Below are 14239 nucleotides of genomic sequence, written 5' to 3' on the forward strand. Positions count from 1 at the left end.
GTTATTCCTAGGCGAGCCTGCCCACCACCCAAGTCTAGCACAATAGCGTTTCACCTGGATTCCAAAGTCTGTAAAAATCTTAGATTACAAACTATCATTTCAGCATCAGGGTGTGCCTCTGTGACTTCCCTTTACTGGGTCTGACCAGTCCTTTTCCTCCATCATTATTATAGAATGAAAGAATGTTCTCTTTACCCGGGTCCATGGGAATAGAGCTGTGGTTGCTCAATCCTGTAGCTCCCTCCTCCTCTTCATCCTCGCTTTCTAATGGTGGGTCTGGCAAATGAAGCCCCAGGGCCTGCAGAGCCAGAGAAGACAGCTCAGGGCCAGCTCTTCAGGGATCCCAGCTTCACCTGGCCAGAACAGGGCCTCCTCCACCATACCTGGATCCGATCCTGAATATCAGCAACTACATCTTCTCCATCTCCCACCGGTGCCAGCTCCACCTCCTCTTGTTCAGGATCTTGGTTCAGGGGCTGATAGGAGTAGCCAGCTGGGCCTGCCCCCGTTTCCTCCTGCTCTTCCTCAGGCTCCTCGCTGCTCCAATCCCCAGTGCCTTCCGTTGGGCCCTGATGCGGCCCTAGTTCCTCACTCTGGTTGGGGAAGATACGCTCGGGGCCCATGGTGTCTCCCCCTAGAACTACTGCTGCCATCCGGGCAGGGGCTGCAAGAACAGGGAGGCAGGAGGATAGGGATCGGATGAAATTAGGTCCACATTCGGCCCCTCATCCAGTTCCTTGAGGTCTCCTGGGCCCGCAAAACATTCAAACGCTCCCAAGGTTCCTGCATCCCACCCTCTCCTGGGCCCTCCACCTTCTATATCGACTCGTATCTTGAACCGAGGCCCACCCCACTTGCTCTGCCAATTCTTAAATAACAGCCCGAACACGCCACCTCCCAAAAGACACTCGTCCAGAACCCCGCCCTCCCCTACCCCTTCGACTTGGGAACTCCGGGTCGCCAAACATGCTCCCCTAGACAGGGCGTACCCGCCCCCTTCTCCCCTCTCCAACGGGTTCCCTTCTGTACCGCCTGACAAACGCCCTTCAGGCCCCAGGGGCTCCCCTCAAATGGCCCCAGCTGCGGCGTCCGCCACCCGCCCCCACCGATTCTCGGCGCCGGTGTTTCCGCGCGCCTCACCCGCTCCGAGCCCACGGCTGAACCCGCACCTTCACTTCCGGCGGGGCAGGACGTGCTCGGGCGCTTGGTCCTCCCGCCCCGCCCCGTGCTCATGATTGACGCGATCGAGGACGAGGAGTACGCCCCTTGCTCCGCCTTCGCCATCCCCAGCCCAGACAACAAAGGACTACATTACCCAGTGACCCTCCAATACGTACATCCGCGCAATCTCCTTCGGCTCCGCCCACTCTTCGGCCCCTCACAACCCTCCGGAAACCCGTGGACTACAAGTCCCGGTAGGCTTCAGGCACTTAGCTCTGACTGCACGTGCGCACACGACCGCCCGCCGGAAGGACCGAGCCTGGCTGTGTTTATCTCGTTGGGGACCGAGGTGTCGGTTGGCGCGCAACGGGTTCTAGACTGCAGGCAGCGCGAGGACCCGCGGCCCCGCCCCGGCCCGGCCTGGCAGGTAGCCCGGGATGGGTTAAGGGACAAGGAAAATTGGAGGGGCTGGGGTCGCCCATTTCCTTAAGCTGGAGTCGTGGGGGAGGGGCCTGAGAGTAATGAGGTGGGGGTGGGGAGGGACCTAGGGGGATGATGGGAAAGGAGAGTGTTAATGGGGAAAGAAGGGCTGGGGGAGGATGGTGAGGAAACCGATGGAGGAGACCTGGTGGCTGGCGGAGGCACTGAAGGGAATTGGAAGAAAGACTGGGCTATGAGGAGAAGGGGAAGCTGAGGATAATGGAAGAAAAGTGGGGGGAGGGCCTAGTATTCTGGGGGATGGGAGGTTGGGATGACTGGAAGAAGACAGGGATAGCATCACGTAGAGTGAGGAATATCCCTGGCCGAAAGGGGTCAGTGAATATTAGCTTTTTCTCTCTTGGTGGGTCAGGGAAAATGGAGGGCTGTCGGGGTGGAGCTTGGTGCGGTGAGAGGAAGAAAAAGGAGAAAACTGCAGAGCTCTCAGGAGATTAAGAAGGGCCAGAAACGGGAGTGAACATGGCAAGAGACCAGAGAAGGGGGTATGTACGTGAAGAGAATGGAAGAAGCTGGAGAATGCAGCAGTGATGAAGGATCCAGGAGACCCAGAGATAAGCGGGGCCCCTGAGATAGTGGGGGCTTTTCTCCATGAGTTTGAGTTTTCCTTGTGAAGAAGCTACGATTCTGTCCACCTTTGGATGGAATTGCTTCTCTCTTCTGTGAATTCTTTACTTTACCTTGACGTAGTTGAAGGGGAAGTAGAAGCTATGAGGGAAAATGAAAGACTCGAATTCCTAAAACCTTCAACCTTCTATCTCCCCGAAAGCCCAGATCCAAGATCTGTTGGATTGAGGACAGGAATAATGAAGTGAGAGTGGTTTCCTGCTGGGGCTATTTCAGGTTTGGCAGGCTGGCTATTTAAGGCAAGGGATGGGGGGTTGAGGGAGGTTGAAGGGGGAGGGGGCAGGCAAGCCAGCTGAAAGCTGGGTCTCTTTCAGGGGGCCTCCCTTACTTGCTTTCTCTGTGTCTAAGGTTCTGTCAGGCTCTTTCCTCTGCCAGGGCTTCCTGAACAGGGAGCAGATGATCCACTCAAACACAGCAGGTGCCTGCCAGCGAAGGCAATGCCAGTTGGAGGAGCATTTGTTTGACAGAGCCTTCAAATGTACCCATTATCACTAGGTTGGCAGGTCTTGCCTGGGTCGATTTATTGTCCTGCCCAAGGGCATTTTTTGTTTTATCCTTTCTGTCTCTGTCTCTCTTTTTTAAAGATTTTATTTATTTATGAGAGAGTGTGTGTGAGCATGAGCTGGGAGAGGGGCAGAGGGAGAGGAAGAAGCAGACTCCCTGCTGAGTAGGTATTAGGGAACCGGCTGTGGGACTCTATCTCAGGACTTTGACCTGAGCCAAGACCTGAGCCAAAGGCAGACACTTAACTGACTAAGCCATCCAGGCAACCCTCCTTTCTCTTTTCTAATGCAACCCTACCCCATCCCCATTTCAGGGATCCAAGTGGGAAAAGAGCTGCTAAAATAGCTTGTTTATCCTTACAATAGCAGGGTTGGGGAAGAGCAGGAGAGGAAAACACCTTCTCTTCTCCCCCACCCCCTCAGTCCCCAGCAGACACATACCTTTCTGGCTTAAGTTCCTAGTCTTGGCAGGATACCAGGCACAGCTGTCAAAGGAACTTGGAGTGCCTGTGAGGGGCCCTGGATGACCCTGATGACAACAGCTCAGCTTGGCAGGAGTTCCCTTTGAGGGACTAACCATCCCTGGAGGTCCCTGCCCTGGATCAATCCCACCCTGTCCTGGATAGGGGGACTATTTTCACTCTAAAGGCCTAAAAGCTTTTCTGCTTTGAAGCACCAATGCCAGCTTTCAGTGGACCGTTTGGGGTTGGCTGGGCTATTAATAGTCCTGAGTATTTTGAGATCCCTTTCCCCACCTTAAAGAGCAGAGATTCTTAGAGAGGTGGCAGTAAGCAGAGCAGAGCCAGAGAGACAAGAGAATGCACTGCCTTGGGAAGGAGGGTGGGGGGGTGGGGGAGTTGGGGGGCACTTGGAGCTTGTGCCAGGCCAGGGACGTGATGGGGCCTCCATGAGTAAATGAGGATGACCGTGCCGAGCCCTTGATCAGCAGATTCTGAGCTGTCAGTCAGGTCGGGAGTGGCCCCATCCTTCCCTGTTGGAGAACACAGGGCCAGGGCAAACTCCCTGACCTCTGCCGCTCCCCTGGGCCAGGGCCAGCGACCTGAGCTTCGGACGGGTGGTGTGGGAGGGCCATCAGGGTGACACTTGGAGTGAAGGGCTGGTCCTGGGCAGAGTCACGGTGAGCCAGACAAAGGCCCTGCCTGAGGAACCTGTGGCCCTAACTTGTGTGCAGGTAGCAGAGGCAGCAGGCCGTGCCGGGGGGGCATGTTGCTGTAACCAGTGACCCAGGGGATGTTACGGTGGACAGTGCACCTGGAGGGCGGGCCCCGCAGGGTGAACCATGCTGCAGTGGCTGTTGGGCACCGGGTATACTCCTTCGGGGGTTACTGCTCTGGTGAAGACTATGAAACACTGCGTCAGATTGATGTGCACATTTTCAATGCAGGTAAGCTGATGCTGGGACCATCCCTGGGTACCCACATCAGGGAGGGGAATGGGTCGCTGAATCAGGTTTGGTGGTGGTACCCATGGCCAAAGGGGACAGGGGGATGAATATCTGGTTTGGGAAAAGGTGAACAGCCTGGGAGGGAGCTTTCCAGGGCTGAGCAGAACTGTGCCCACAGTGTCCTTGCGTTGGACAAAGCTGCCCCCAGTGAGGCCTGCCATCCGTGGGCAGGCTCCTGTGGTACCCTACATGCGGTATGGACACTCAACCGTCCTCATCGACGACATGGTCTTCCTTTGGGGCGGGCGGAATGACACCGAAGGAGCCTGCAATGTGCTTTATGCCTTTGATGTCAGTGAGTATAGGTCTCAGAGAGGCTGTGTTTTGCCAAATGATGCCTCAGGGAATTGGGTGGGGACAGGTGTGGGCTGGGGCGGCTGGGAATAGGGCACCCCAGAGTCTAGGAGGAGGTGTCAGGTTGCTTACCTGGCCCTTCTCCTCTCTTTCAGATACTCACAAGTGGTCCACACCCCGAGTGTCGGGAACAGTTCCTGGAGCCCGGGATGGACATTCAGCTTGTGTCCTGGGCAAGACCATGTACATTTTTGGGGGCTATGAGCAGCTGGTACGTCTGGCAGGAAAGTAGAGGTTTAGGGTGGGAATGAGAAGGAGAAAGGGAAATTGAGGGTGGCGGGATAGGAGGCTTTGACTTGTTCGTAGGTTTTAAGGGGGACAAGTGGAGGGTCAGAGAGTGACCAGTGATTCCATCTTTTATTCCTTCCACTTCCTTTCTCTTCCCACTCAGGCGGACTGCTTTTCCAATGACATTCACAAGCTGGATACCAGCACCATGACATGGACCCTTATCTGTACAAAGGTCTGCCCTTTCTTTTTTCTCCCAGATCCTTACCCTCAGTTGAAGAAATCATAGGAAGCTCAGTGAGAGCAGATCCCCTCCTAGGCTCCATGTTGACTCCCTCACTCTCATCTCTCTGCTCCTACCCAGGGCAACCCTGCACGCTGGAGGGATTTCCACTCGGCCACAATGCTGGGCAGTCACATGTATGTCTTTGGGGGACGTGCCGACCGTTTTGGGCCATTCCATTCCAACAATGAGATTTACTGCAACCGCATCCGTGTCTTTGACACCAGGACTGAGGCCTGGCTGGACTGTCCCCCAACTCCGGTGCTGCCCGAGGGCCGCCGGAGCCACTCAGCCTGTGAGTGTCTGTTGCTCTCTGTGGGGTTCCCCCTTCCCACCCTCTGTCCTCACACTCCACATTCCTTTCTCCTTCCAGTTGGCTACAATGGGGAGCTGTACATCTTTGGTGGCTATAATGCGAGGCTGAACCGGCACTTCCATGACCTCTGGAAGTTTAACCCTGGTACAGAGCACTGCTTTTAGGGGGAGAATGAGGAGCAGTTGATGGGGGAGGGGGGAAAATCCTGCGAGAGTCGGGGTGGAGAGGATATCTGGACTGGGTAGGTATTCAACCTCCATATCAACTTCTCTTCAGTGTCCTTTACCTGGAAGAAGATTGAACCGAAGGGGAAGGGGCCATGTCCCCGCCGGCGCCAGTGCTGTTGTATCGTTGGTGACAAGATTGTTCTCTTTGGGGGTACCAGGTTAGGAGGAAAGCAGGGAGGGCTCAGGGAAGGGCCCAAGTCTGTGACTGCATGGGAGGCATTTGAGCGACAGGGTCTCATAGATAGTCTTTCTTCCTTTCTTTTTGATTCCCGCAGTCCATCTCCTGAGGAAGGTCTGGGAGATGAATTTGACCTCATAGATCATTCTGACTTACACATTTTGGACTTTAGTAAGTACACATACTCCCAGAGTGCTGCTGCTTCAGGTCCCTGGCTTTGGGTGGTGACATTAAGGAATGAACCTCTTCCTTGGCTCTGACCATCTCCTTCTCCCTGACTTCTTTAAAGGCCCTAGTCTGAAGACTCTTTGTAAACTGGCCGTGATTCAGTATAACCTGGACCAGTCCTGTTTGCCCCATGACATCAGGTACAGTGAGTAGTTGGGGAGGAGGGCTTGGTTGAGGGTGAGCAGGCAGCACAGGTATGATGTGGTGAGCTTGGCCTCAGTGTGGAGGGTGAGAGGTTTCTGTTCTGCTGGAGATGTAGTGTACTTGTGGAGAGTGAGAGGGAAGGAGATTGAAAATTATCAGGCGGGTAAATAATAGGGGGAAAAAAAAATCAGGTGTTTCAAACCAAGCTCAGCAGCATCACTTCTTGAGTCCAGAGCCTATTTGGTTGTTTTTTTTAACATGCTGAGAAAATTTGATTCAGTCTTCAAAGTTAGCTGCAAAGTACCAACAAGTTTAGGAATCTCTGGATCACATTAGTTCCAGAGTTAAGGGCGGTCTTTCCTAGGTACTTCCCTTTGAAGCCCATTCTTAGGTCCAAATCAAGCACCAAAAGTTATTTGGTGTATATTGTGTTTTTTCTGGGTCATTCTGGACACTTCCCTCCTTGTATCAGTTAAGTTTAAGCTGAGAAGGTGTGTGTTCAGCATTTAGTGACATAGTGTGCAAGGCATAAGGAGGTACTTGGTAAATCTTTGTAGAGTGATAGAATTGTCAAAAAAGGGGGAAGAAGGGATTTGATTTTTCTGTGGTGAGAGGGGCGGGGAAGGCTTCTGGAAGCCCAGGAGAGCTGAGTCAGGCCCTTAAAAGGGATAGGAGTGGAGAGCAAAAGCAGGCATTCCTGGTTGGGTCTGAGCAGAGGATGAAAGGTAGGTTGGGAAATTTGCTGAGCTGTGTACACAGATGGTTTTTTCCAGGTGTTGGGCACAAACACACGTATATAAACGTAGATAGGAAGTCTACATGAACTTGCAGGTGGAGGAGTGGGTGATACTGGATTTGGTGGTGGGTGGGGCCCGATTGTTGAACTTATTAGTAAGGTCCTAAGAAGGGAGGTGGCTGTGGGTGGTTGAGCTTTAGGATGTTGAAGGGACTGATGATGTGTTCATAGATTTGTTTGAGCAATTCTGGCCTTGGGGGTGGAGGCTCTCCCAGCTGTCCTTTCTGCCTGTCATTGTTGGCCTTCCAGGTGGGAGCTGAATGCCATGACCACCAACAGCAATATCAGTCGCCCCATCGTCTCCTCCCATGGGTAGGAGAAAGTTGCTGCCGCCTCCCTTCCTGAGCCTGCTATTGTCTTCATTGCCCCTTCCCATCCCTCACCTGCCTGCCCCTTTGGACCCTGGACTCGGTATACCTCTGCGTGGAGTTGTTGGACTAGAGGTGTTTCCTGTGCTGTGAACTCAGTGGGGAGCTGTAGGGGGGAGGGCGAGATCCCTACCCCCTTGGGCCGAGGGCCCCTTCCCCTTGGTGCTCTGTCCCATACACCTCCTTCCAACTGCTCCTGGGCCTCTGCTCTGCCCCAGGCCAGCCAGGCTCTGCTGGGAAGCGAAGGAAATGGGGATAAGGGAGAAGCAAGCAGTGTCTGAGCCTCAGGAGCTTCCCCTCCACCCTTGTTTCCGCCCCCTCCCCCGCTTGAGCCATGAGCATCCATTGGGAGCTGAGAGGAGTTGCAACTGTTGCCATGAAACCTCCTTCTCCCTGACCTGGGGAGGCGAGGACCAGCAGATAATCCCACCCTTCCCTGAGCTGTTGCTGTTCCCTGACGCTCCCAGCCAGCTCAGATTTTATAAAAATGAATTAAAAATCTCCAAACGTGTGATCAGTTTTTGTGAATTGCCATGGGTGGGGGGTGGATGACAGAAGCTTGCAAAAGGGCAGGGTCCTGAGGTTCTAGCTTCTCCGCCAGGAGCAAAAGGAAACCAAAAACTACGAAGACCTAGTGCCTCTTAAGCGCAGAATCCAGCGCCACGCGACAAAGAGGCGGCAACATTATCGCGAGCGGGCGCCCACCCGCCCGTAGGCCCGCCCCTTTCAACGAACGAGTTGCGCAGACGCGGCCTCCGGGTGAGGCCGGAAGAGGCGGGGCGGGAGCCGCTAGGGCGGAAGTAGTCCTGTTCGGAGCTGGAGTGACCTGCGAGCCAATGGCGAGGGAGCGTGCCAGCGTCGAGGCGGCCGCTGGGCCTCCTCGTGGTGGCCGGGGCGGCGGGGAGGACGCCGGGGGCCTGCGGAAGGGTGAGGGCCCGGTGCCGGGCCGACGGACAGCGGGGCGTCGGGGGCGGGGAGAAGGCCAGGAGGCGGTGCAGTCACCGTGAGACTGCGAAGTTCTCTGAAGGAGCCATTGTAGGGAGCGCCGCCGACGCATTGGGCAGTGAGGGGGCGCTTCCTGGGTTAGCAGATCCCGGGCAGTATCCGAAAAGGAGGATGCGGGTTTTCCGCAGGGAGAAGACGCATGTGTAAAAGTACAATCAGGAGACGCATGGGTTGCTGGGGAGGGGTCAGTAGGTCAGGGTTCACCAATTTCAAAAACATTTGGTGAACATCCACCCTATGCACCTGTTCCAAATGCCGTTCTTGCTGCTGTCGTTACATCGGTGAATAAAGCAAACAAACTGTTCTGGGGCGCCTGGCTGGCTCAATGGGTAGAGCAAGATCTTGGAGTTGTCAGTTCAAGCTCCGCATTGGGTATAGAAATTACTTAAAATTTTAAAAAGAAATCCCGTTCTCATGGAACTTACCTTTTAGAAAGGGTGACAAAAAAAAAAGTAAATAACATTAAAAGCAACAGAGCATGGGACTGTGTTTTTAAGGGTGAATTCTATGATATGTGAATATATCTCAGTTTTTTTTTTTTTTTTTTTTTTTTTTTTTTTTTTTTTTATATGTAGGGTCTTTTTTTTTTTTTTTTTTAAAGATTTATTTATTTATTTGACAGATAGAGATCACAAGTAGGCAGAGAGGAAGGCAGAGAGAGAGGAGGAAGCAGGCTCCCTGTGGAGCAGAGAGCCCGACGCGGGGCTCGATCCCAGGACCCTGGGATCATGACCCGAGCCGAAGGCAGAGGCTTTAACCCACTGAGCCACTCAGGCGCCCCTATATCTCAGTTTTTAAAAAACGTTTATAAGGGTTTTGGAGATAGAGAAGGTCTCACTGAGTAGGGGACGTTTGAGCAACAGTTTGAAGGAGCTAAGGGAGCAAACACTATATTTGGAGAATCCCAAGCAGAGGCAATATCAAATGCAGAGGAACTGAGGCAGGAACGTAGACCTTTTTGCTCAGGAGCTGCTAGACCAGTGACTGGAGAGGAGTGGCAAAGAGATTACTAGGAAATGAGATTAGAGATCACAGGGGGGCTTTCAACCCATTATAAGGCCTATAGCTTTTACTCTGATCAAGAGGAACCTGTTAAGGAGTTTTGAGTTCTGGAGTGGTGTGATCCAAAGGGTATATGTGTGGAAAAGAGGTGGGAGTGATGAGATCAGCTTTGCATTTTAGATGCCCCTGTCAAACCTGATATGGAAAACCTAGCTTTGGGAGGAGACAGAGGTTGGGAGACCAATTAGAAGATGAGAGCACTAGCTAAGGTAAGAGGTGCTGAGAATATGAAGCCAAGCGCTGGCAGTGGTCACTGAGCAAGGGAGACACGCCCTGCGGGGAAGCCTGTGGAGGCATGATTCAAAAGAGATGAAGGGACTGTGGCTTGACCCACCTCATGCCTTACAGTTCTTAGCCAGGTGAGGCCCCAGGTGGTTGGAGTGTTTGGGAAGTTAGGTGTTGAGGTAGCACCATTACGACCTGTGCTGCTTGGGGCCTGTAGTGATTGGTCTGATGGGGATATTGGAAAGGGTTAATTACCCAAGGAAAGAGGGTGGGATGAGGTCTCTGCAGCTGGGAGAAGCTGTGCTGAGTCATGTCCTCACCCCTCCTTCCACAGACACATCTAACATGTCATTTGAAGAGCTGTTGGAATTGCAGAGCCAAGTGGGGACTGAGGCATACAAACAGTTAGCAGCTGGAAACAGTTCTAAGAAGCAAGGTTCTAGACCACGTGTCCAAAATGTGTGTGTTGCAGATAAGCACAGGTGAGGAGCAAGGCCTGCTCCAGGAACTGGAGGATACCTGGGACCTTGAGTAGGTGTCTGAATTCTTAGGTGGGAGGCCTTTGATCACGATTGGAAATGCTGGGGAGCCATGTGACTCTTGATCTCAGGGTTGTGAGTTCGAGCCCCACATTGGGTGTGGAGATTACTTAAAAATAAAATCTAGGGTTGGGTGCCTGGGTGGCTCAGTCAGTTAAGTGTCTGCCTTCGGCTCAGGTCATGATCCCATCGCCTTGGGATCTAGCCTCACATTGGGCTCTCTGCTTGGTGGGGAGCCTCCTTCTCCCTCTCCCCTGCTTGTGCTCTCTCACTCACTCTCTCTCTCTCAAATACTTAAATAAAATCTAAACAAAAAAATAAAATCTGGGGCACCTGAGTGGCTCAGTCAGTTAAGGAGTTTTGAGTTCTGGAGCGGTGTGATCCAAGTTAAGTGCCCAACTCTTTTTTTTTTTTTTTTTTAAGATTTTATTTATTTATTTGACAGAGATCACAAATAGGCAGAGAGGCAGGCAGAGAGAGAGGGGGAAGCAGGCTCCCTGCTGAGCAGAGAGCCCGATGCGGGGCTTGATCCCAGGACCCTGAGATCATGACCTGAGCCGAAGGCAGAGGCTTTAACCCACTGAGCCACCCAGGCGCCCCGTTAAGTGCCCAACTCTTGATTTTGGCCCAGGTCATGATCTCAGGGTCATGAGATTGAGCCCTGCATCAGGCTCTCACACTGGTCATAGAGCCTGCTTAAGATCCTCTTCCTCTCCCTCTGCCCCCTCCTCACGCACATTCTCTCTCTGTTTCTTTCTCAAAAAATAAAAAAATAAGAAAATAAAATCTTAAAAAAAAGAAAAAAAGACTGGAGACCCTAGACATGTCCTTTAATTTCTCCGTAGGCCTCTGGAAATGTCAGCCAAGGTCCGGGTGCCATTTTTGCGTCAAGTTGTCCCCATCAGTAAGAAGGTGAGGAAGAGGCAGGAAGAAGTGTCTCAGGGGAGAGGGAACAGTTCTTTTATACTCTTGTTTTCTTCAAAGGTAGCCCGGGATCCCCGCTTTGACGATCTTTCAGGGGAATATAATCCTGAGGTGTTTGACAAAACCTATGAATTCCTGAATGACATCCGAGCCAAAGAGAAAGAGGTTTGGAACATGAGACTGGCTCATGGGGATTCCGAAGGGTAGGAAACTAAGGGACAGGTTAGAGAGTCAGGCAGAGGGGAACAGGGAGCATAGGGGTGGGAAGATTTATTTCTTCTTAACTGATTAACTTTCCCTAATTTTCTTCCTGTTTGCAAATCCTGGCTCATTAGTTGACTAGCTGTGTGACTATTGGCAGGTTCCTTAACTTCACAGTTTTCTAATCATAAGAAGAGGTAATAATAATGCATATCTCAGTGTGTTATTTGCATTAGCATATGTGAACCTCTCAGAATAATGCTTGGCACAGAATTTCAGTTGACACGTACAGACTGCTAACCGTCGTGTTCCTTTTGCCCTGTGGAGCTGGTGAAAAAGCAGTTGAAGAAGCACCGTTCTGGGCAGGAGCAGGAGAAACTGCAGCAGCTGCTTCAGAGGATGGTGAGTGGCTCAGAACTGCAGGTGGGCGGCGAGAGCAGCTCGAGGCAGTGGGGGGTGGCTCCCAGGCCCTCCTGCCCACCCATCTCACCCACCTCCTCTTCGCTTCTCAGGAGCAGCAAGAACGGGCACAGCAGGAACGCAAGCGGCAACAGGAGCTGTGCCTGGCCCTGAAGCAGGAGCAGAGGGCTCGGGCCCAGCAGGGCCAGCGGCCATACTTCCTGAAGAAATGTGAGTGGAGCACAGCTATCTCAGGCTGGTTGCAAGGATGGGCTTGGGCGGCCATAGAGGCAGCATGCTGTGTTGGAGGTCTGTGAGCTCCCTGAGGGAGGCCAGAAGGCAGGATGCCATGGGAAGTTGGAGGAAAGTAGAGATGGTAGGCAGGAGTTATTTGTAACTATTCTCGTATACCTAAGTATAGATTACGAGCAAGGAGAGTTGCTTTTATCTCTCTCCTGCCTCCCCTCCATATGCTGGGCCGGGCACAGAGAAGGAACTCAGAGTTGGTGTAATAGATAAAGCAGAGGATCCTAGAACAAGTCCACGTGCTGCACATGCCAGTGAACTCTAAGCAAGTCATGCATGCCAGCATAGTGGTTGAGAGGTACAGACCTGGGGAAGGGGAAGGGTGCCTCCTCCTTTGCTTACCAGCCTTCTTTCTCCCTGTCCTCTAGCTGAGCAGCGCCAGTTGGTCCTAGCTGAGAAGTTCAAGGAGCTGAAACGCAGCAAGAAGCTAGAGAGTTTTTTAAGTCGAAAGAGGCGCCGAAACGCAGGCAAGGACCGGAGACATCTCCCCTTGAGCAAAGAATAATAAGGAACTGTCCTGAGCTCTGCCACTGTGAGCCCAGTGAGAAATGGATCTGTGGGAACAGACTTGGGCTTGGCCTGTTCTGGTTCTTTTCCATCCAAGGGCAAGAATCTTAGCCCTTGAGCTAGGTTGGCTCAAAGACGACTAGAGGGCTCTTGGACTGCCTCAGGGTTGGACAAGAAGAAGAGCAACTCAGCCTTGTGCTATGCCACACTTCCTCTGCTTGGATCTGAGTCCTCATGTCCTCATGTCCTCGTGTCCTCCCATCCTTGATTTAGACCAGTGATTATAGTATAGAAGAAAACGGGCCAGTGAGTGATCTTAAGGCTGGTGAAGGCTATGAAGTCTGTGGATGGCTCCTAGAGCTGGAACTTTATTTAAGAGACAATTCATAAACATTCCTGTCACTCTTCTTTTTTTTCTGCTTTTTTGATGGGGTCTGTGAGTAGCCTAGAACAATTGTTTCAGTGGGCCACTAGTGCGGCTGGCAGCGAACATAAGGCTCCCACAAAGAAGGAAGTCAGACTAGAGACCCCTCCTACTTAAACCTCAAAAAACATAGTCATTGAAAGAGCGAACCACTCCCACAACTCACCTTCTTAGCTTTGGTTTTGGATACAAGGAGAGGTAGGGGGTGAGCACAAAGTTTCCCCAGTAATGCGTAACCACAGCCGGCTCTCAGTACTGCTTGGGTCTGGAGTTCAGACTACCTGTGTAGACTGGAAAATCCTCAAGCTAATAGTTCAGTTTGAAGTGGTCTCAGGTTGGTAGTGCTTCTAGGCACCTGGCAGAAGCAAGTATAATCTTCTCTTGAGGTTTGTACTTTAAACCCAAACCTCAGGGAATTCCTTCAGATAAAATTTGAAGAAATGTGTGCTTTCAGGGAAAATACAAAGCCACACAAGGAAAGAAATCACCATGACTAAGAGTCATTAGAAAAAATACACAACAGAATCAGACCAGCAAAAACATGTTAGAAATATGAAATACAAAACAGGAGCTCTTGGCTCAGGATGTTAAACGTCCAACTCTTGCTTTTGGCTCAGGTCATGATCTCAGGGTCGTGGGATTGAACCCTGTGTCCTGCTCCTCGTTCAGCAGGGAGTCTGCTGGAGAATCTCTCCCTCTCCCTCTGCCCCTTCTCTTTCTCTATAAAATAAGTAAATTTTTAAAAGTACAAAATATAAAATATCTTGCTCATATTTAAATAAAAAGTATGACTAAAGAAAAGAACATTTAAAAGGACCAAATTGGTTTGATAAAAAAGTAAAGCTTTTAAAAACTAACAGTATACCATTTGCAGTTAGAAACCTTATGGTTGAACAACAGATGAGACATACCTAAAAGAAGAATGAACTGGAAGTAGATCTGAAGGTACACAGATGGAACACAGGGATGTAGAGAAATGGAAACTGAGGAAAAGAGGTAAAAAAACATGGAGAAAACAAAACATGGGAGATAGATTGATGTGATCCATACAGTCAGAATTCCACAGGAGAGAATATTTTAAAGACGCTGGGAATTTTGTAGGATTGAAATTCATAAACCCTAAGCCTCAGAAAGCCCAGTTAATTCTAACTGGGCTTGATGGCGGGCTCAGTCGGTAGAGCGTGTGACTCTTGATCTCAGGGTCATGAAGTTGAGCCCCACATTGGGCACAGAGATTTTTTTTAATTGATAAATCATAAGAAATTAAAGGATGT

At 51.5% G+C, this 14239-nt stretch overlaps 3 protein-coding genes across 9 annotated transcripts in view; 2 read left to right on the top strand and 1 right to left on the bottom strand.

Annotated features, from left to right (window-relative positions):
- The window catches only part of MEA1 (male-enhanced antigen 1), a 3955-nt gene extending 515 nt beyond the window's left edge, over nt 1-3440 (bottom strand). Inside the window, exons 1-3 of one of the 5 annotated variants that reach the window (XM_080806706.1) lie at nt 1141-1169; nt 384-664; nt 196-298 (exon numbers count right to left, since the gene is read on the bottom strand). In XM_080806706.1, the coding sequence (XP_080662832.1) occupies nt 196-298; nt 384-653 (373 nt within the window). In that variant the 5' untranslated portion in view covers nt 654-664; nt 1141-1169. Of the gene's footprint in view, nt 1-195; nt 299-383; nt 665-1029; nt 1221-3227 lie in introns of those variants that run through there. The other 4 variants (XM_080806704.1, XM_080806705.1, XM_080806707.1 and 1 more) reach the window with 4 other exon arrangements.
- Nucleotides 1439-7889, top strand: KLHDC3 (kelch domain containing 3). 2 transcript variants are annotated; one of them, XM_080806703.1, is made up of 12 exons: nt 1439-1588; nt 3979-4191; nt 4370-4546; nt 4701-4816; nt 4997-5068; nt 5198-5253; nt 5344-5411; nt 5490-5576; nt 5709-5817; nt 5935-6008; nt 6127-6205; nt 7255-7885. In XM_080806703.1, exons 2-12 carry the CDS (start codon nt 4038-4040, stop codon nt 7319-7321), a joined length of 1059 nt encoding a protein of 352 aa, XP_080662829.1. In that variant the 5' UTR covers nt 1439-1588; nt 3979-4037; the 3' UTR covers nt 7322-7885. The 2 variants fall into 2 exon arrangements, with proteins under 2 accessions (XP_080662829.1, XP_080662828.1); XM_080806702.1 differs by having other exon boundaries at nt 5198-5411; nt 7255-7889.
- Nucleotides 7890-8155: 266 nt separating this feature from the next.
- RRP36 (ribosomal RNA processing 36) lies at nt 8156-13758 on the top strand. 2 transcript variants are annotated; one of them, XM_080806340.1, is made up of 7 exons: nt 8156-8300; nt 10000-10147; nt 11050-11116; nt 11189-11293; nt 11657-11731; nt 11842-11959; nt 12403-13758. In XM_080806340.1, exons 1-7 carry the CDS (start codon nt 8210-8212, stop codon nt 12537-12539), a joined length of 741 nt encoding a protein of 246 aa, XP_080662466.1. In that variant the 5' UTR covers nt 8156-8209; the 3' UTR covers nt 12540-13758. The 2 variants fall into 2 exon arrangements, with proteins under 2 accessions (XP_080662466.1, XP_080662467.1); XM_080806341.1 differs by lacking the exon at nt 8156-8300 and adding an exon at nt 9729-9799.
- Nucleotides 13759-14239: the final 481 nt, after the last annotated feature.

This window comes from Martes martes (assembly GCF_963455335.1).
Source record: "Martes martes genome assembly, chromosome: 6".
Lineage (NCBI taxonomy): Eukaryota > Metazoa > Chordata > Mammalia > Carnivora > Mustelidae > Martes > Martes martes.